This window comes from Tachysurus vachellii, chromosome 18, assembly GCF_030014155.1.
Source record: "Tachysurus vachellii isolate PV-2020 chromosome 18, HZAU_Pvac_v1, whole genome shotgun sequence".
NCBI lineage: Eukaryota > Metazoa > Chordata > Actinopteri > Siluriformes > Bagridae > Tachysurus > Tachysurus vachellii.
This window is the reverse complement of record NC_083477.1, coordinates 14,907,258-14,929,365: the sequence shown is the minus strand read 5'-3', so window position 1 is coordinate 14,929,365 and position 22,108 is coordinate 14,907,258. Positions and strand designations below refer to the sequence as shown.

Genomic DNA, 22,108 nt, shown 5'->3' with positions numbered 1-22,108 from the left:
AACCGTCAGCACAACAGTTCATCTGCTCCTCAGACAGGTAAGAGATTTATGAAGGGTGTGAGAGAGATATAAGACATGTTGTGAAACAGACATGTAAGAATAAAAGAAAAAGGATAATGGTGAGACTGTGACAGAGAGTGAGGGGGAAAAATGAGACAAACTGGAATTGAAAATAAAAAAAAGAGGGACAGAGAAAAGGGTGTCAGAAGATGGTGAATAAGAAAATTGGAGAAGAAAATGTTTTCTCTTGTTTTAATTTCAGTGAAATCATGGAGTATGGTGCTGTGTCTGGGTCACACACATGAAAATACTATAATCCTGTCATCATGTATTACTGAGTGCGTGTATGCGCGCGCGCGCGTATGTGCGCGCGTGTGTGTGTACTAAGACGTGGTAGCAGGAGCATTGTGCTTCTGTTTGATGCTCGTTTGTACCGGTTGGGTGAGTTAACGCCACGCAAATCCTAACAGCGCACTGCAGTGTGGGTGCTCGCGGACGTGGGGCTCTGTTAGCCACGCCCACTCGTCACCACTGGCCCCGCCTTCTCGCCGGTAAATCACTGTTTGTTGTAAAGGGGCTGAGGCGCGAGCCGTAGACTCGCTGCACGGACGCTGACAGCTGCGCGCGCGCGTTAAACCTCTCCGAGTTTAAATGTTAAACGACCTTCAAATTCACTGGATTTTATTTGAGTGCGGCTAAAAGGATTTTGTCCTTAATAAGAGACAGAAGCTGGTGGGAAGAGTTTGGGAAAGTTTGAAGCAAAACAACAAACATTACTTGGTGAGTCGACTCGATTTATTAAACAAACAAAAGCTAATTAGGTTTAGCAACAGAAAATATAGATTTTATACATTTTGTACTTATTTTCCCACAAGTTTGCGCCTCTTGGTTTGTTTCCTTCCCAATACTAAAGGCTAAGCACAAAATGATGACACAAGCCAGAAAATAAAATTTCGGGGAATAAAAGACTAGGAATAAAAAGTCTTTGTGCCTCTGGATCAAATGTTTATGTTAAATCTTAACAACATATCAAGAAGGATAAAAATCACAACTTTGTAACAAGCATATTAAAAGTAGCACGAGCGCTTTGTACGACGCTTTAGACGTGTCACGCCGACCAAAGACTCAGAGGACGTGTTAAAGACTGTCGGTCCATCTCTGGGACACTGTAATCACTGTGGACCAAACAGAAAGCAGAGAGTCGCAGAAGTGTCCCAGCTACAGTCTGACCGCAGCACATCAGACACTTGGGGTTTATTTTCACCCACTTCTCGGTTTTCAGAGTAACAAAACCTCCAGGGTGCAGCCTACTGAGTCCCAGTCAGACTTGTACTTTACTGAATTACATTTCAGCATAAGTACTGAGATCAACACCGTATGTCTGTCTGCCTAAAGAGTTCAGCAGTCAGTTCAGTATGAGGGTCAGACACAGGGATGCTGTAAGGGAATCTGTTTAGTCCCATGGAGTGTAAAGGCGATAAATTCTCACACCTATTTTAATTAGTAACATTTTTTCAGACTTTTTTTTTTTTTTTACTTTACCTGCACTGACCGTCCCTATTTGACTTCGAAACTAAACGAAACGAAACGGTGGACATTAAACTTAAAGAATATCCTTTGTCTCTAGAATAAAAGTTTTGTTAAACCAGACTTCACATTCTGGTTGGTGTCCTTTTATTGTATTTGCATCTCATTTTTTTGTGATATTTTATTCAGTATCATTTTCTATCATTAAATATAGTGCATATATATATATATATATATATATATATATATATATATATATATATATATATATATATATATATATAGCACTATATTTGACGACCATTACAATCTAAAGCTTACTGCATTTGAACACTCAAACATAAACCTACTAAAATGTATTTTCCTGGTCACTGGGTTGGTAAGATCATGTATACCTTTAGTATCTTTATAAATGTCAAAGAACTCAAAGTATGTATTTGGATATTATTGACTGTCAATTTACCTTTACAAGCTATTTTTTAAAGCTATTTAGAAGTACACCACGTATATCTAACAAATTCAAAGATATATACAGGTATAAGGTACAAAAGATGTACTCTCGATGGTACCAACCTTGCAAAAACACTTTGGTGACTTTTTACTTTTTGGTAGCTTCCTGGTACCTGACAGATTTTGAAAAATATATCTCAGCTTAATTAGCTCTATTTAAGATTTATCAGTATACAAGCAACAAGACTATAAAAATATAATTAAGAAAAACTTATTAAAAAGGTAAGACTTCTGTCCTCAGAGCAGTGTCATTCTGATGCAACAGTAGCCTATTCAAACCAAATTCTTGTACAGGTAGCTGGCAATTAATCCATTCTGAGTGCATATGCAAAATCCTGCTACTGGAGGATTTATTTAGAGCTGTTGCATGGCATTTGGTGTGAAAATGAGGAGAGAAATATTCTTTCAGCACTATACAGTCCTATTCTATGTTTGTGTGTGCCAAGGAGTAGCACCTTCAGGTTGAAGAGAAATAATTAAAAAAGGTCATACAAAATACAGGAGTATTTACTTTGTAAACCAAAGACAGCCCTAGCTTGATATGGATATAACAAGCAAAATAACTATGTTTACTAGTGGTTTGGGGTTAATCCATTCAGGGGTGCCTTAGTTAATCCATCAGAGTCCACTATGACCCTGGTCGTTGGAAAATGCTGCTGTAGGGAAGTTTGCACTATTAAAAAAGTCAACATATACTATTTTGTCACTTTTGTGCTTTAACCTCTAACAGACCTCCACTGAATAAACACCACAATAGAAATGTAAAGCAACATTTAGCAGCACCATTGGCATAATTATGAATACCAAACTAGATTTTGTGAAACATGAAAATAACGTGTGTACATGTACATATACAAGAGTTATGTGGATGGCACAAAGTTTTAAATACCAGGTTTCTTTGCAGTAGATATAGTGTCAGAAAAACATCCCCTGGTATTCCTCCACTACCTTGTCCAAACACCATCACTCAAGCAGCAGAACAGCAGCCAGGGTTTCTGCTAAACAACAGACTGTTTAAACACACATACACACACACACAGACACCTTCCCAAGCAACAAGATGATCTTAAAAGGCTGTGTTATGGACCTGTGCCCTGTCTGCCTTTTCTACTCAAATGACACCTAGAGAGTAGCTGTGAGATGTCTGCCTTCTAAATACAGGCAGTGCATCTCTATTCTCTCTTCTTAAAATGGCATATTGTGTTACTGGGTCCATTTGATGTCAATGCAAAATGATAATTGGTGTCCAGTTCAGGAGAACCTGAAAAAACACTGGAAAAATGCTGGACACACTTGTTAATTCAATAGTAAGAAATTTATTTCATTTGTCTTTTTTATTTTTGATAGAGAGACATGCACAGGCCTGATTGCTATTCAATTAGGAGTCACCACTATGTGCCACCACTTCTCAACAGAGGGATTAGAGAGTTGCACACAGAAGGGAAAGGGTTTAAAATCAGACAGTAGGAAGACAAGAACATCCACTAGAATGAGTGTTTGTATATTAACCCTGGAAATAGTACAATAGCTTCAAAACTAATGAAAGAGACCATCCATAGGCCACAGAACAAAGCTTGTTACAAATTTAAGCTTTCTCAGTCATGCCATCTTACAGATTTTTGTCACTTCTGCCTTGCTTCTTGGGGGTCTAAATCGAAATGCTGATTTCTGTAAAACTGCTGACAATATTATAGCCATTATTAAAGACTAAAATTAGACATTTGCTGTGAACTATAATGAATGATTTTGTTGATTTTAGATCAAAAGCCTTTCTGATATGAGCCTTTTAAATATGATTAGGTCATTATTAAGGTTTCCAAGTTTTAATGTAGCTCACCATTTTGAAATTTGATTTTATATACATATAATTTCAAATATTCAATAAGCCATAGTCATCAAGCAGTGTGTTGGATTGAAGCAGAGTTTGACAAATAGGCCAATAAGTATCACATGAAACATCCTGAGCAGATCACATGATTTATGCCATTGCCAGAAGCTTTATAAACATTAAACTATTAGTGTTTTTGCCTACTTCTTTCATCTCCAATGAACTATGTAAACTTCAGCCATTTGACTGCTGTCTTATTCCCCATTTGCACAAGGAATATGACAAAAACAAGAAAATTGCTACTGAGAGAGAGAGGAAGAGAGAGAGGAAGAGAGAGAACAGAGGCAGTGAACGTGTCTCTGAAAGCCACTGCAAAACTGCAGTGTTTCTGCCAAGCAATAAAACAAGAGAAATGACTTTTAATCAAAAGATTGTAATTACCTCCTGACTGAACTGTAATTGGGGAAATGAGGCCTGAAACAGAGGAGGCAACAAACAGCACCAGTGCAAATGTGCAGCTGCTCAAAAACACGTTCAGAGCGATGTTTGACCACAGCCTTGAACTCCACACAAGGTTAAATGCTTAACCAGCCACAGTTAATGACTAATGCAAATTCAAACAAGTCAGAAAGAGAAACACTAAAACTTCACTCAAAAACTGATTACAAGATAAGTGAGAACTAGCTTGAGTTTTCTTTATGATAATGTACAAGACATCAAGAAGAAGAGAAAATGTGTGTATATTTGTGCGTATGCATTTCTCTGATGAACGGTGTTCTCACACACACGCGTGCACACACACGAACACTCATACGATGTTCTTAGTTACACCTCTCACATGTGGGTGCTTGCTTTTAGCTGAGCCTTGTGCCACAGTTACAGTATTTCCTTAACATATTGGCAAAGAAAATAAACACTTTATGATCGCTGTGTGTCAGGTTGTGTATATAAGGCACAATGTGTAGATGCTAGGAATTTATTCTCTAGAACTACAGGTGTGTGGGCATGTTCTGAGGTAAAGTTCTCAATACAACAAGCAGCTATTAGCATATTATATAAAATTTCTTATCTACATGATTTTTAGGGTTATGCTATAGTTTAAGAATATATATTAGTTAAAATAATTAACTAATATAAAAATACACCTCAGTGAAAACATAGAATGTTATTTTTCCTCAGCACAGGACAGTAAAAGACTACAGTGTTGTCTGTAATAATACATTTCATGTTTTTTTAAGCACCTTTAATAACCCAGGCCAAATGAGGTGAGTCTTCTTTAATTTGATATCTTGTTGGCCGAAGAGCTCTGAACACTCCCAGCTTTAGTCTGGCACACTTTAACCCTACAAACTCAGAGGAGTGTGAGGAATGTCCACAAGTAAATAGCTCTCCTAATACTGAATTCATAATTCATCAATAACTGAAACACAAGTTTAATGGGTTAACACTAATACAAAACCAACGAACAACCCTAAACTCACAGGTCCCAGATCAGCATACATGTGTATTCTCAACCCATAATGTCCGGTAAAGAGAGAGAGAAAGAGGAAAGAGGAAGAGAAAAAGGAAGCAAACAATAGCTGCATTACATCTGGCCTATATATCCGTCAAGCCTAGAATAGAGACATTTTTTGTGTAAGTTGTTTTACAAGTTTGGTTACTCGTGTATTTTACAAAGAAGTGTGATTAGAAAACTAGTTTCTGGATTTGCACATGCAAAGTTGGTCATGTTGTACTATAAAATCTACTATCAAATAATGTGCTTGCAATTGACAGCAAGGTATGAAAGAACAATAGATAAATACCACCAAAAATCTAAAAAAAAAAAAAGGAGCTAAAAAAAGCATATACACACAAAGTCAAATGTCTCTGGTTAGCCAGATTAACATCTGATTGTTGTATCATCTGATTGCTGATTGTTACATTGATAAGCAAATCAACTTCCAGCTTTCTGTGAATCTCTTAGTTTTCAGTTGATTTATGCAAAAAGTGATGATTCAGCATTTTGCATGCTGACTTTATCTACTTAATAACAATCATGGATCATGATGTGTCGGAAACTTTTGGCTGCCAAAGGTGGCTTGCAGAAACGGACACACATACACTTCTTTAACGTTGGCTAAAATCTCTCCATTTCTGTCTCACCCTCAGAAGTGGTTTCAGATTTAAGTGTATTTCATGTGTCTTGGGGGGTGTTAGAAAATGTGTACACAGGGTCTGTACACAGAAATCAGTGTAGAAATATTAGGTTTCAAAAATAAACTCCTGTCGAGTATTTCTACTGGGAAATAAGTATGCATGCATATGTGTGTGTGTTTGCGTGTGTGTGTGTCATTTCCATGATGGCATGCTTGATGGTAGCTGTTATCTCTAAACAAGCCCAGAAGTAGACTGCTTTTTCGAATAACTGCACAATTACTTAGTGTCTGAACTGCCTTATGCATTGTAGTACAGCATGCACATACACACATGCACGCAGCATACACACACGCCTCAAAATTTACATTGTTACCTTCACGGACATATAATTCTCAAGTATGCTATGCAGGAATTTGACAGCACACACTCACACACACACGCACACAGTCTCTCTCTCTTCTCTCTCTGTCGATACTGTTAAACAAGGTGTTGACAGATCAGAAAGCTGTCACCTTGCATGCCAGACTGAAAGCAATGTGCTTTTTTGTTAGTGTGCGTGTGTGAGAGCACACACGCATGTGACATAGAAATGCCTATAACATTTGTTGGCAGCTGACACACTTGTGATTAATACAGGTGAAAAACAATAATGGAGGATTTAATGGTTTGCAGTGCAGGTGTAAGCAGTGAAAATACAATGCCTGTATATGTGTGTAAGGAAAGTAAGAGTTCCTGGTGCCTTGTTGTATGATGCATGTGTGATGGGATTATTTTTAGTGGCCTGGGCAGGCACACTGCTACACCTGTGGATGTGATCCTGAGGTCCACTGTTGTACTGCCTGAGGTTTTACAAGGTCCATAAAGTTAAGGAATAATGCTTCCACTCTATTCTCAGCCAGGAGGCAGCAGACCACAGCCTCAAGCCAGAACACGCAACACTAAACACAGTAATTTGCCAACGACTTTTCCAAGCCCTTTAACTGACACAACAGACCAGCAGTTGAAACAGAAAGCCCAAAACTTATAATGCAGTCATGGGGGCATGTCTAGCAAAAACAAACACACACACACACACACACACACACACACGGAAGGATGCAGACCGTGACACATGCATCTTCTAGTTAGCAGATTTGGTATTTGTCAGTGTGTTAAGTGTATAAGTGTCTTTGGGCTTGCTGGGTCATGCACTGACAATGTGGCAGTAGGACATGTGTTCTCCATCCCTGCCTAAACTTCAAAGTTGCAACAACAGCCAATCCCTGCCTGTTCATAATGGGCATGAAGTCTCTATGGATTAGTCTAAATTAAATCTACCATGGTGTTTAACATGGTGAGGGTGTGTGTTGAGAGACTGAGTAGGCAAACTGTATGTAGTACTTCCTGGCAAATTCTTTCAATTTGGAAGCTTAAAGCTACCAAGCTGCCAAAGGAAAACAGTTAATTTCACCGGGAAATTAATATATCCTGCCTCACGAAGAGTCAGGACAAGTGTACTGTAGACATTTTTTATTAGTGCAGGTGGTGTTTTTAATATTACCTATTGCAATTGCATATGAATGCCATAAAAATATAATTATTTAATCACATAAATTCTAATACAATTTCAGCTGGTTTGGTTTATGGCAATTAGCTATGTAAACAAATGTTAGTAACAATATAACACAAGTAGCTCTTAACTTATGTTTGTCAAAGTATCATTCAGATGAAAAAACCTGGAGACCCCTGCACTACCTTCTACTACAACTACCTCTACTTCTATTCATTACTACATGAATACAGCTTTGTCAACCTTTAGTGCCTTGGCTTTCCAAGTCTTGTCTTGACAATCCCAAAGGTCTGAGATTTTAATATTTTGTTACAGTGGTGAAAACCACAAACCATCATTAAAAGATATTATATTTACTATTGGTCAGTTGCTTTAATGTTAAATCCAATCCTCAGTACAGCCTACATATGATATTCAACTGAAAAGTCAACTTCAGTTTAATATGCTTTGTGTTAATTTAAAAAAGCTTATGGTTCCAAAGAACAGGAATTGCTTTTAACTAATGTAGAAGTTGGTGTAATTTATTTCACAGTTAAAGGGGTCCCTGTCTGAAAAATGTTTAAAACCCCTTCTCTTGTGGTCACCTCAAGGATACAACATGAATAGTCCCTTATGGTTCTAGATTTAGGTTCTTAATAGTGTACTGGCAATACTACGATTATAAGCTTATGGTGCTGCAAGTGTACAGGATTGATGGTGGGCCTATGGGGACTTAGCTATTGACAAACATTAAACAAGTGCTTTAAACTACACCAAACTGAGTAAAGGATCATGATGTGTTGATCTTTCATGTGCTTCCATGGAGTAAAAAAAAAGGCCTCCTGGCATAAAAAGCCAGTAAAACTGGTATCTTACAAATGGTCTGTTACTCAAAGTAATCAACAAGAATGAGGAAAAATACAAACTTGCAAAAGCTGTCAACAACCTGCATATAAAATAAGAATCAGAGTTTAAAAAAAAAAGTCTATAATATGCAGTTAGCACTTTCAACACACCTCCTTTGAACTCAGCATGCTTATTTTGGTTTATGAGTTATGATAGACATCATGCTGATGGCATGTAGATTTCAGGCATGAATGACAGAATGGGAGGGTTTTCAAGGTCAGGGAGGAGAGATTGGTGTACTTGAGTAGAGCCAGCAACATGGCAGAACTAAGAACAATAGCTCCTATCCTTACCTTTTTCTGTCTTTAAAACTCTTTCTCTACCTCATAATTAATCATTCACTGGCAGAATTAAAGTACAGGAGTAAAAAAATAAAGACCAGGAGTTCTGATTTATCTACAAGCTGTGACTGTATAGAGAAATATGCCCAAAATGTTAAAGATTTTGGACTGGCTTAGGGATGCAAAGTGATTTCTAAAGATATATGTATGTGTATGTGTATCCATATAAGTGCACAAGAAAATGAAGATTGCTTGTGAAATTCAAGAGTACAGATTTTAAAGATAGCTCAGCTTATCAGATCTTAGCTACTTTGTTCATGCTCAGTGTGCCGTGTGGTGATGCTGTGTGACATGGTGTGTTCAGTCATGTTTTTCCAGCTGTGAGGACAGGATACAAAAAGACCCTGACAACAGACCTGTAACTAAGACTAAAGATGTTAAAAAATGTTATGGCAGACTTGTCCATTTTTGGATTCCTTTCATTCTTGACTTTTTGCAAGACGAGCCTATATGTATGTGTGTTTGTGTTCACAGGTATGTTCAGAAAGGTGTAGAAGAAGAATAGAAATGTAGATTGTTGATGAACAAACAAGAAAACATTTTAACCCAATCCCATTACATTACACTAATATAACTCTGGGCGCAGGAGCCCTGGTTTCCCTGGAGAAGACATACAAACACCCAACGACCAAGAAATGCCATTGTTTAGCACGGTGCCTACAATTATGAAAACTATAACCTCATGAACATACATAAGGGTTTCTTTGATATAAAAAGTAATATCGTATAAACATAGGTAGACCAGGTGATGCTATGCAGAACTTTGACATTTATTTATAACATTAACACAACACTAGCAAGTGCAATTACCCAATAATGTAGATGAAATAAAAGGAAAATAAAACATACAAAACTATTTTGGATTTTTAAAATAACTCAATATAGGAAACTTACATTTACTGAATCACAATACCTTTGTGGGCCCAGCAAGAGTGATATACTGTAGGCAAGATCAATTAAAGTGAGGATTAATATAACAAACCAGAAATACCATCTGTAAATTCCAACTATTGCTGTATAACTGTAGCGATTCAATGAATACCTCACTAGATGAATATAAAACAGAGTTGTTTGCACCCAGATCACCCAGAACCCAGAACCTCTTTTGATAATTAAGGGCAATGCACACAGAGAGAGATATCAAACAGTACATACATCAAATGTCATTAGTGAAAACCCCAAACTCAGTATTTAGAACAGTACATTTGAATGGAAATAACTCATTTTTTACTTGTTTTGAAACCCTCATTGTTCGAGCTGCTATGCTTCTTCTCTTCTCTTCTGTAACTTTAGGTCTTTACTTATTCTTAGCCAACTTCTAAATTTAATTACAACCAGTAACAAAAAATGACCAATAAGGTCAGGTTATCTCAGATCTAATATATAACAATGTTAACCTGCTTTGTGTGGTAACGTTATTAAAGGACACTGTTAAACACTCTCGAACAGCTTGTGATGGGTCACACAGAGAACAATATTGGCATTATAACTGTAGGCTTTCAAAGGGCATAATATGAGGAGGTAATCTAAATGAAGTATCTCTGTGTTGACTGACATTCAAGAGTGGGAGACGCCTCTAACAGCAGAGCTTTGTGCTAGAAAAGATTCCTCGCAGCCGCTCTGTCTGAGCTCTTCATTACAAAAGATAATAGATAAGTCCATACTAGAGGGGGACACAGTACCAGCAACAAGTTTGTATATCTGCTGTCTGACTCTCCACAGGTGTAACATTTGGCCTTCTCTAAAGTGCACCCTTTCTTTTCCAGCCCACTTAACAGCCCTGCCCATCATCTCGCTTTTACAGGGGTGAGTACAGGGCACAGGAGTTCAGTTTGGCACAGACATACTCATGCTGGAGGTGTCAGGTTGCATTGCACCCTGGAGGATGCAACACGCTCAAGCACCTGCCTCTGAAATCCTACCTGTTTACCTGTGGCAAATACGACTCCGCTATCTCTGTGATGTCAGCCAGGCACGGGTCTAACAAAAGAGGAGATGGGTTTTGGCTTCCAACAAAATGACAAACACGCCTGACCTAAGATAGGGGCTTACTTTTACAACTTTGCTGCTTTGTTCTTAGGTTCTTTGAAAAGGACTGAATGGTTAGCAAGCTGAGATGCATTCATGCATTTCAGTAAAGACATTCAGGGTGTTCTTCCCAGTAATGATGGTGTATTGATGCCCACTCAAGTCACAAATGCACTATTAAAGCTTTAGCAGTAACTGATATTATGTTGACAGACTTGAGCATCTATCTACCCTGAAACATTTTAATCAGTTGAAGTTCTACTCTAACATGTGTTTTAGGGTGTGACTTTGAGGGAGCACAGAGCTAAATGTTAAGTTTGAAAACACCTACAGTAGCTTCTGCAAGGTTCTCAGGATCAGTCACTAAAAAACATAGCACTTCCTTATGTGTCTTTTCTTTTCTGAGACAAAGTTTACTAAGTACTTTTGTATGGTTTCTGAGTTAGTTACAGCTCTAAGATACCTGTGAACCATCATTAATATTAGCATTGATATCAAAGTCATACAATTTCCATTTAAGTGAAAATTCCATTAAATACCCCCACCACATATATACACACACATATTTTGCGCAAATAAAACAAACTCAAAATAGCACTCATACCAGAGTTTCATAGTTTACATATCTGACATGGTTTGCTAACAACAAAAGATTCCCCTGCCTCTGCTTTACATAGTTCTGTTTGATCTTTTCTTTTTTTCCTCCTGATCTCTTATTGTGTAGTGATGTGGCAGCGGTGTATTAATTTTGAGTAAACGGAGCCAACTGCCCAGAAGGATGGAATTGGACTTGAATGGTTCATTTAATGACTGATAGTCCATTTTGCATGGAAATCTCAAAGATTAGTCTAAGGTTTACATTTTAAACTGTGCTACATAAGTGTAGCCATTCTTCTCTGGGGAGCCCATAAGGCCACTGACAAAGGCTCTTATAATATGGAGTGCACTCTGTTCGCATACTCTTGTATTTGTGTGTGAATGAAAAGTTTTGTTCTTTTCCCATGTTGCACAATGCAAACCATCAATTGCCTCTACCTCCTACCCTTAGTGCCCGGGCTTTGTTCTGAAGGAAAGTTCTCTTAATGTGGGTCCCGTGAAGTTCTTTGTACCACTTTGCTCTTCTGTTTCCTGCTCTTGGCTACCTCTTTGCTGACAAATCATTTTCTTCCTCTCACTAACTTTATTTGTTCACTGTTTTTTTTTTAACTTTAGGTTTTGAAAATGAAGCCAGAGAAAATTTCTTTTCCCAGTTCATCTCTGGTATTCAATCTTTTGTACTCATCAAATGCATTTGCCATTTGGGTTCAATGTTTAATAAACAATACGTTTCTTTGGAGAATCTAATAATCTATATGTCAAATTTGTACAGAGGGCCAGATGTTATGTCAACAGCCCAGTGATGAAAAGGGAATAAAGCCAGTTAATCTCTTACCCTGGTAAAAGCCTGAAGCTGGTCAGAAATGCTCCCTCTTCTCCTAAGCTCACTGCTGCACCCACAAAACTTATAGCAGGCAGACAAGCCACCTTGAATGGCAACCTTTATCCATCTCCTCAGTATACAACGTCCAGGCACTTAAGTTAATGCCTCAGCAGACAAAAGTCACTCAGCACACGAGTTATGTGCAGAGCTTTGAGGTAATCCACAAGAGGTTGTTCTAATTTTTTATTCTCTGATAAGACTGACTACGAGAAAGTGAAAAGAGATGCAGAGGGTTATCAGGAATTAGCCTAGAATTTAGAGATTATGTCCTATTTTAGCTTAATCATGGTGGTTGTGCCGGTTTGAATTAAATAAGACAAAAACACATACACAGCCAGAAATGTGAAAGGTGCATACACAGCCAGAAATGTTAAGCTGTAAATGATCTTTTTTTGCCCAAGCTTGTCCTCGATCTTCCAGAGCAATCCACCTGGGCTACTATAGCAGTTTCCAGTTTACTCTGCAGTTTCCCTATGATGCTGAATGCTCTTTACTTATAACCCAGGCATATCTTTAAGCATTTCCTCATGCTCTTATTTATTTTTAGTATTTACCATCTCTTTCACTGTTTCCACTCTAAACTGCTCCATTCGTCCTTTTAATCTTTTGCTTTGTCTTAAATCATTTGCCATCTCCTACCTATTAAATGAATTCTGAAACAGCTCCTATAAGAACCATTATGCATTTCTGGTCATTCATAGAAGCTAGTTTGGTTTTTAAAGACACTGTCAGATTAAGTCAGTTGATTACATTCCCATAATACTCAAAGGGCAAAACACCATGGGACAACAATGACCCTTGACTTCTGAAACTAACTGACCATGGCAAACTGTTTTACTCCTTATCTTATCTGCAATGTCCAAATGGGTTTTCCAGCAGCACCTACAATAAAAATACCCAATTAGGCATCCTGCTCTGCATAAAATATGCCAATAAAACTAAAAAAAAAATAGTAAGAGAGTAAATCTGAACAAAATCTCCCTCACACCCTGTTGCGTTTGAACAGTTGATCTGCCAAGTCTCAATATTTCAGGCATTTCTTTTACTCCAGAGATGAAACGTATTTTAATGAGAACAGGCAGACAGAAAAAAAGAGTGCATATTTAGCTAACAGAAGCCTTTTTTGGTGGTTGTAATAGTGCAGCAGTCATCCAACTGTTTTGTTGAACTGCAACGTAACCTGTTTTTAGGCCAGACTGAAGAAACCTGCTCTGTATCTTTTATAGTTTCCTTCTTGCCAGTTAAGGTATGATTCATGACTGCAGTTCAATTTGAGTTTCACAAGATGACTCATGAGACTTCTCAGGTAAACGCAAGCAGTGAAACTAATAGTCGTGAAGACATATGCAAATTTATCGTGTCTCAGGAACAAAGGTAACTTTAACTCAATTCACCCTTTGTGAATGAAGTTCTAAGTGGTTGCTCGCGAGGTGGATACTTTTAGTTAACCAGATAACAAAATATACCTTTTTTGTTACACATTCACAGTTGTTTATCAAACAAGTGTTGTTTTTTACTCTGGCAACATGTTAATCTGTGAGCATCACCAAAAAAAATTAATAGAACTAATATATATATATATATATATATATATATATATATATAGTGTGTGTGTGTGTGTGTGTGTGTGTGTGTGTGTGTGTGTGTGTGTGTGAGAGAGTGTGTGTGTGTGTGTGTGTGTGTGTGTGTGTGTGAGAGAGAGAGAGAGAGAGAGAGAGAGAGAGAGAGAGAACGATTATTATTGTAAAAACAAGAAATAAAATTTACATGCCTCATTTTAGTTATTCAGTGAGTACAAGTCTGCTTGGGTGGTTTTTGCATGATAATTTGTTGAAACAAGAATTTAGTACAACATGCAGTATAATGTCATTGAGGAAGGGAAAAGAAAGGAATATAATAAAATGTAATGAATTTAACAAAATGAATTATGGAATATAATGTTCCTTTTCCATATTGTACAGTACCATTTTCATATTTAATAAATATATATTTATTATTTGTCTATTAAAATAATCTTGCATTTCTCATTTTAGGGCTGAGTGTCAGCAGCACCATGAAGCCCTTCTTCCGTCTGCTGCTACCCTTGCTCCTCTATCTGCATTTGGCCTCCTGGGCATTGGCCAGTAGCTGTCCAAAAGACTGTTCCTGTTCAAGTCATGACTCCATTCTCTGTTATACACGCCAGGCCATAACCATGCCTTCTGACGTACCTGCATCAACAAAAAACCTGTATGTCTTTAAGAATGGCATTGAGACCATAGACCAGGAAGATTTTATTGGGTTGGAAAGCCTAGAGATGCTCGACTTAAGTCAGAACAAACTGAAAGAACTACCAGATCGGGTGTTTGAGCCACTATCTTCCCTACGTAACTTGGATCTTTCATCTAACCAAATCACCCATATTTCTCATCAGAGTTTTGCTGGACTGGAGTTGCTGGAAAGGCTCTATCTTCACACCAATGTCATTAAAAGCATACACCCTGCAGCTTTTGCTGGTCTGGAGCAGTTACTCGAGTTAAAGCTGTACAGAAATGAGCTAGCAACAGTACCTGCTCTTGAAATGCCCCATCTGCTTCTTCTGGATCTGCGGTTCAATAAAATCCCTTCACCAGGCCCAACTGACATCCAGACACCCAAATTAGAGTCACTTAAGTTGGGTGGATTAGGGCTGAGCACTCTGAATCAGGAACTCTTGGGTAGCTTCAAGAACCTTCATGAGCTGGATATTTCAAACAATCAACTGAAGGTTTTACCTCAAGTGCTTTGGAAGGCAAAGGGCTTGGTCAGACTCAGTTTAGCTGGCAATCCTGTAGGTCCATTAAAGTGGGAAAATTTTGAGAACCTGAATGAACTGCAGGAGTTGGACATCAGCAACCTCAGTCTGCAGAGTTTGCCTGATAACATGACCCTGCTCTTCCCTCACATGAAGAAAATTACTGTTGCAGAGAATCCCTTTAACTGTCTCTGCACACTTGCCTGGTTTCCCAACTGGCTGCGCAACAAACAGATATCGCTGGGAAGGACGGAGGAGACCCGCTGTCATTTTCCACCCAGAAATGCAGGAAAGGTGTTGGAAAGACTAGGACATCATGAATTTGGATGCCCTTCAAGGACTACTATCAGTCCAGCTAAGACCACCACACTGGTCCCACCTCTAATCACCACTTTGCATACCACAACACATGCAATTCTCCCTCTTAAGCCTAGCGATGAACCTTCTTTAGAGACAGACAGTCATCCTCTACTTCCAGACCCAGCTTCCCCAAGCAGCAGTACAGGATCAGATCCGAATATAAATTTTTGTCCGCCCAGTATCTGCCTAAATGGAGGCACATGTTGGCTAGATCATCAACGTCATTTTGGGTGCATTTGTCCCCGTGGGGCTTCAGGGAAATATTGTGAAAATAAGGTGGATTTGGATCTACCTGAAAATTTCTCTACAGCAACAGTCAGCGGGATGTCTGAAATCTTTGCAACAAAGGTAACAAGCTCATCAATATTGCTAGACCTTTATCGCTACATTGAGAGGCGTCCATATATTCGTGGTGTCAAACTAACTTATAAAAACCTCTCAGGATCAGATAAACGTCCAAAGCAACTCAATATTCCAGCCTTTTATGCAGAGTACACAGTGCGTGGACTGCTTCCAAATTCCACTTATTTCATCTGTGCCAGTCCACTGGATGAGCCCAATGATGAAGACAGTGTATGCACAGAAGCTCAGACATTAAACCAGCAGTACACCAGTGCACAAGTAGAAGATCCAAAGCTCACAACAATGCTTGTGCCAGCATTGGCTATTCTTTTCCTGTTAGTGCTAGTGGCAGTTGCTGTTGGTGTGGCTTGGTACATAAACAAAAAAAAAAGAAAACAATTACAATTGTATTGTGACCCTTCCCAACTGGAATTGGAGGGTGTTAAAGCAGACATGGACAATGGAGCCCTGCCACAAAAACAGCCAGATATTATGTCATCTCAATCAGCAGTGCAGAAAGATTATTTAGACTATGAGATGCCACTCATACAAGATTGCTGTGTTGCAAACAACTTGAACACTTTAAAGCCATCCTGAGTTTGATACTTGGAGCTACTTTTTAAAGAGCAAAGGAAAATAAAGCATGAATTCTATGATCTTGTCAGCACTGTTTCAGCAAATGAAACAAAATACAAATATATGAGAAATGCTGGCTGTTTAAATGTCTTCACTTAAAACCAGCGGTATATTGGGCAAAAATGTAGCACAAAAAAAGATGGTTGAACCATCAAGGCATTATTTTGCTGAGTAGCCCACATGTAGAACTCTGGAACGTTTGTGCTTGGAGAACAATGTACAACGTGTTTAAAAATGAAGATAAGGACTTCTTTAGTTATGTAAAGACAGATAATTGTGTTGGTTTTAATTGTGGCACATGAAGTCAGCATTTATTTTTGCATATTAATGTATATTACTGATTGTTTAAGTTTGTGTGTTTTCAGTATATAAATACAAGTTCTTCTTCCTTTGCCTCTTAACTATGAGACAACAAAAATTCTGAATATATATAAACACGCTAGTACCAACGATTCAATCAAAGAATTGTTTCTACAAAGAAAGACTGTCTAGATAATAGACAAGAAAATAATTGAAATTAACTAAAGCCCCTTTTATACTTGAGCCTTGTTTTTAATCTTTCGGAAACAGGTTAGTAAATTTAAAAAGTTACATATTGTACACAAATCCTCATTAGTACATTTATTTTGTTATCTACATCAGATGGGCATAACAGTTTCCAAGAGTTTCAAGTTTTCAAGAGACACAAGTTTCCTGTATCTCACATAAAAACAATGAAAGATCCTATTGTAACACATTTCAAATGACTGTATATTTTCCTACAGATATTCTAGTGAGTACATTTTCTTTATTGATATTTAACATGCAAAAGTAAATTAAAAGGGAAATTACAGTGGCAAAGTGGTATAGCACTTCCAAAATCCTATTATTATTTAAATCCGTTTAACATCTTGTGCTTGAGCCTTTTTCACGAGTCACCCATTAAAGGTTATGAAATGTTTTATTTGTGTTCACTAGTTCTGTTTCCTGAACACATCTACCTCTGTCATTAGCACGGATTCAAGTTAATACATTTAACTAGTAAAAATTTGCTAATTATATTCTAGAAAAAACCCTGGTATTTATACCCGCAACAAAATGTAAAATTGACCTAGTAGACTGAGATTGCTTAAAACAATTTTTGTAAGGATAAATGTATATTTCCATACTGCAATGTAAACAATACATATTTTTTTAAGAAAAAAAAAGGTTAAAAAAATAAATGTAATTGACAATTGTTAGATTACCATGATCAAACAAGTATTTTGCTGCTCAGACCCAGCTGCTTGAGCACAGAAACCACCAAAATATCCAAACATAATTTTACTGTAATTGAGTATATTACTTGAATGAGACTTTGGATTCTAAATACAAAGACAGTATAGACCCAAATAATCTCATTTTAAAACTACATTCAACCAAAAAATAGTGAAAGGGCAGATGTGATGATTTGTTGGCTTGCCTCAGTGAGAAACAGCATTAGTGTTTAGCCAGTAGCTCTGTACTTGGTCAGTCTAAACATTGCATAGATGAATAGATGTGTCATGTGAAGCTATTCTGGTCAATGGGTACAAATGTCTAAACTGGAAAACAAGTGTGAACTGTATGAAGCATTGAAAATATTTCTTTATTTTCAATATGCATGTTTGTTTTTCCCTATTTTTGGGGAAGATTTTATTTGTGTACTGGTTGTTTAAGTTGTATATATTTGAACAGTAGCATTGTGTAAAATATAATGCAAATAAATAACAATACAAATCTAATAAAAGAACATCTATATTTGTTCAATTTAGTCATTCCTGCTATTCTGGGTGTAGCAGGAAGCGATATCTGAATCTTCCGAGGAGACACTGCTGTGTTAGAGTAATACTTTCAGGAAGAGTGGATTGAAACTGAGAGTGAGACAGTAAGGTATTTTTTTGCTTTATGGAGAAAGAAAATAGTGATTGAAAAAATACCATATTCAAATCTAAATAAACATATTTAACTGTAATTGTCTCCCTTCACCCACATAGAACAAGCTGATATTGTTTGTTATTGCACAAATGCCCGTGACTGACCACTCAGATATTTTACAAGTAGAAGTCTAGCTGGAGTGCTTAATGGAATTGAACACATACACGAACAAAGAAACATTTGTCTTACTATACCACTGGCACCTAAATCTACCCCTAACCCTAACCTCAATAAAAAAAAAAAACACTTCTATAAGCTGCAGCTTTTTTTCTTTAAAAAGAAGTTTCACTTCTGGGGACCAAACAGATGTCCTTATAGTCTCAAAACTGGCAGATTATCTGGCTTAACCAAGATATAAAAACAAGCCTGCACACAATCTCCTGCTAGCATTGGCAAAGGAACAACAATCCAGTTGTAAACTGTTGTTAAAACGCTGATTAACACAAACACATAAAACAGCCCAGCAGTGTCTTACAGAAGAACATCCAACACACACACGCACACACAAATTACTAATGACAACAGCATCATGTAGTAATGAAAACAAAAGACAAATTTAGAGCAGGGAATGAAATGAGTCAAAGTTTGGAGTTCAGCATGTCTTATGTGACCATATCAATAACAGGAGATCCCTCAACCCCAGAACACTGGCTACTCTGTGTGTGGATTGTGGCATGTACCTGAGTGTGTATGAAAGTGTGTGCCTCTCTCCTCTCAAGCCTTCAATAAAAGGCTCCTATTATTCTCTGAATTTAACAGTCCAGGCATTCTGGCTTTGTACCAAACTCAGTGCTCAGGCTCTAAACTTTCAAAGAATCCATTGTAACTACAAACATCCCTCCCAAATTATCTTTTTTAAATTCCATGGAAATTAATTACAGAGTAAATATTGTTCCAAAAATATACTCATGTGCTATAAGAAAATTAATTTATCTCTAAAATACAAGCAGTGGGCTGAAGGTGAATAAGGACAGACCTCATATTATAAAGATTGAAGAATACATTCTGCTGAAATAAAATAATCCTCTTTTCTAAACTTAATCTGACAGAAGTTTGGAATGAGAGAAGTTATTTGGTTTAAAAAAAAAAAAAAAAAAGAAGTTTTAATAGCCATTATTGTCCATATTTGCTGTTAACATTTTCTCCAGAGTGTGATTGATACTATTCCTGCTTACACACTATGTCTTGACTATGGGTCTGTGAGTGCCATGTCATTAGAAGAGATCATGGCCTTGCTATAGTAAGGTGAGTAAACATGGCTTTTTTTGTTTGTGTAGGCAGAACTTTATTACATGCAAAGCTCAAGAGATCATATATTGTCATTATACATGTATACATGTCCAGTACAAGGAAGACAGACTGCTGGATTAGCTATGGAATAGGGCCTCTGAAGCAGAGTGGATTAAGTGCCTTGCAAAATAGTCTAACAGCAGCAGATTAGCAGAGCTAGAATTAAGCAGCAAATCACTGCCTGAGATTTCAGTGGGGCGGGCCAATATTCTTACAATCACTTCAAAATAAATGAAGCAGAAAGGTTATTAAACTTACATTGTGCTACCATCTTGTGAATATTTAGACTAAGCCTATAGCGGGTTGTTGATATTTGACCACAGATGGTCTAGTATCCCATTTTTAGCAGATTTAAACTTGTCTTCTAGTTAGTCTTCTGTTTGATATAGCATCATTAACCAGATTTTCATCAAAATCTCCAGCTCAACTATCACATAAAAACCCACACAAAATACCTTAATTAGCCCATAAACCTACGCATTGCAAAATTTCAATATTTCTTTGAGTATTTCACATGTATTTCTGTTGTATGGACAATATTTATTCTATAATCTCTCTCTCCCTCTCTAAATCTTTGCAATATATCTTACAATTGAACTGCCTCTATACATCATAAGCACACTGTGCTGCCATTTTGGCTGCTGCATAGTGTTTTAAAGTATCACATAAACATGTATATTTCTGTGTCTGAACAGGATTGACAGTGCAAGTCTCTGCACTTGCCCAACAGCAGCACCTGCACAGCATAGCAGATTTAATCCACCAATACCAAACCTACCTAAATTCCATTTTCCATCAATACACTCGTTAATTTAATTCAGAGAGCTGCAATGATTGAGATTACTTTAAGAAAATGAATATTTACTGAATGGATAATAGAAATAGTGGGGTTCTGCCTCACCTGCCTCTATGGACAAGAATGGAGTAGAAAGCAAATAGAATGTTATTTTGATTGGGAGTTATTCACACAGTGAATAAAGATGAGACTGTGGTTTGATTATTTTCTGGATTAGCAAATTACAAAACAAGAAAGCGCAAGGAATAGTAAGAAATCAGGTGGCAAAGCTTGTATGTAATAAATCAGTACTCTTCATAGTAAATGTACTGAATATTAAATCACAGAATGTGATGCCAAAAACAAGCCCAGGAACTAATGAGCATCAAAATCACAACAGATTTGTTACCATGGAGCATTACAATGCTTATACTTTTCCTTTCAGAACCGCAAAGCAACAAGCATAAGCAACAATAAAAGAGTGTTGGGGGAATATTTCTTACATCATATGGAAATTTGGAATCTGGAAATCCTATGGATGTTTGAAATCTGGCATTAATAATAGAGAGTAACATTCCAGATAGGGAAGGGTGGAGAAGGTCAGAGTGTGACAGAACAGCTGGTGGAGAAAAAAGAGCCTACAATTAAACTCAAACCTAACAAGATCTCCCTTAAAACATCTGCATCTAATTTGCTTCAATTGGCAAAGACAGATAAAACCAGTTCCTGCCTAATCTCTTCCACATTGTAAACATCAACATGAACTAATTGTATCTCTTGCTCTGCTATTGTTGTTCCTGCCCTGCACTATGTTGTCTAGGATGGTGTCTAGAGGATTTATTGGTAACCATCACTGTAAAAGAGCCACAAATCCAATAGGAAAATGTTGAGAAAAGTCTTAGTTCTAATAAAAATCGTATAAGCACTCAGGGCCTGAATGTTTCAACACAAACACGATTATAATGCTCTCTCACCTGGATGTGTTGAAATCAATAATGCAAGAATAGAACCGGGTTCTGAATCTATATTTGTAAACACGTTTAATGTTTGACTGGTTTTAGTCTGTTGTTTAGTCTGAGTACAAGACCTTTTATGCACCTGAGTTTTGAAATGGCCAACCTGTCTATCCAGATGAAAACAGCCGTTGGTTTTGCTACATACACACACATCCTGAGACATGCACACAGAGGCAATTGTGACGAAACATGTGTAGCAGACACTTTAAGCTCAGATCTATGTTGATGGTGGACATTTTCTCTTTTTGTCCAGTTCTACAAATACAGTAAAATGTTGGTAGAAGGCAGATGTGCACCCTCTTTACATACATACACTGAGTTCATTTATTATACAACTTGGGTTCCAATTGTTTATCGTCCACCACTTTCTTCCAGTCATGCCAGAACATTCATTACATGCTCTATGTTAAATGCTCAAATACCTGTTTTCAAACTTATATAACATTGGTGATAAAACACACACACACACAAAAACACACACAATCAAAACATGTGTGTTAATAATTGTTACAAACTGATCTAAACTGGGGGGCACGGTGGCTTAGCGGTTAGCACGTTGGCCTCACACTTCCAGGGTTGTGGGTTCGATTCCCGCCTCCACCTTGTGTGTGTGGAGTTTGCATGTTCTCCCCGTGCCTCGGGGGTTTCCTCCGGGTAGTCCGGTTTCCTCCCCCGGTCCAAAGACATGCATGGT

General features: G+C 37.5%; 2 protein-coding genes across 2 annotated transcripts in view; one reads left to right on the top strand and one right to left on the bottom strand.

Moving 5' to 3' along the window:
- Positions 1 to 22,108, bottom strand: part of coro7 (coronin 7) — a 106,399-nt gene that overhangs the window by 20,675 nt on the left and 63,616 nt on the right. The window lies entirely within an intron of this gene.
- Positions 562 to 17,339, top strand: vasnb (vasorin b). Its single transcript, XM_060892638.1, has 2 exons — positions 562 to 780; positions 14,321 to 17,339. Exon 2 carries the CDS (start codon positions 14,341 to 14,343, stop codon positions 16,357 to 16,359), a length of 2,019 nt encoding a protein of 672 aa, XP_060748621.1. The 5' UTR covers positions 562 to 780; positions 14,321 to 14,340; the 3' UTR covers positions 16,360 to 17,339.

What these genes read in the sequence shown, in the direction of transcription:
- vasnb (XM_060892638.1), top strand. Translation starts at nt 14,341, where the DNA reads ATGAAGCCCTTCTTCCGTCTGCTGCTACCCTTGCTCCTCTATCTGCAT.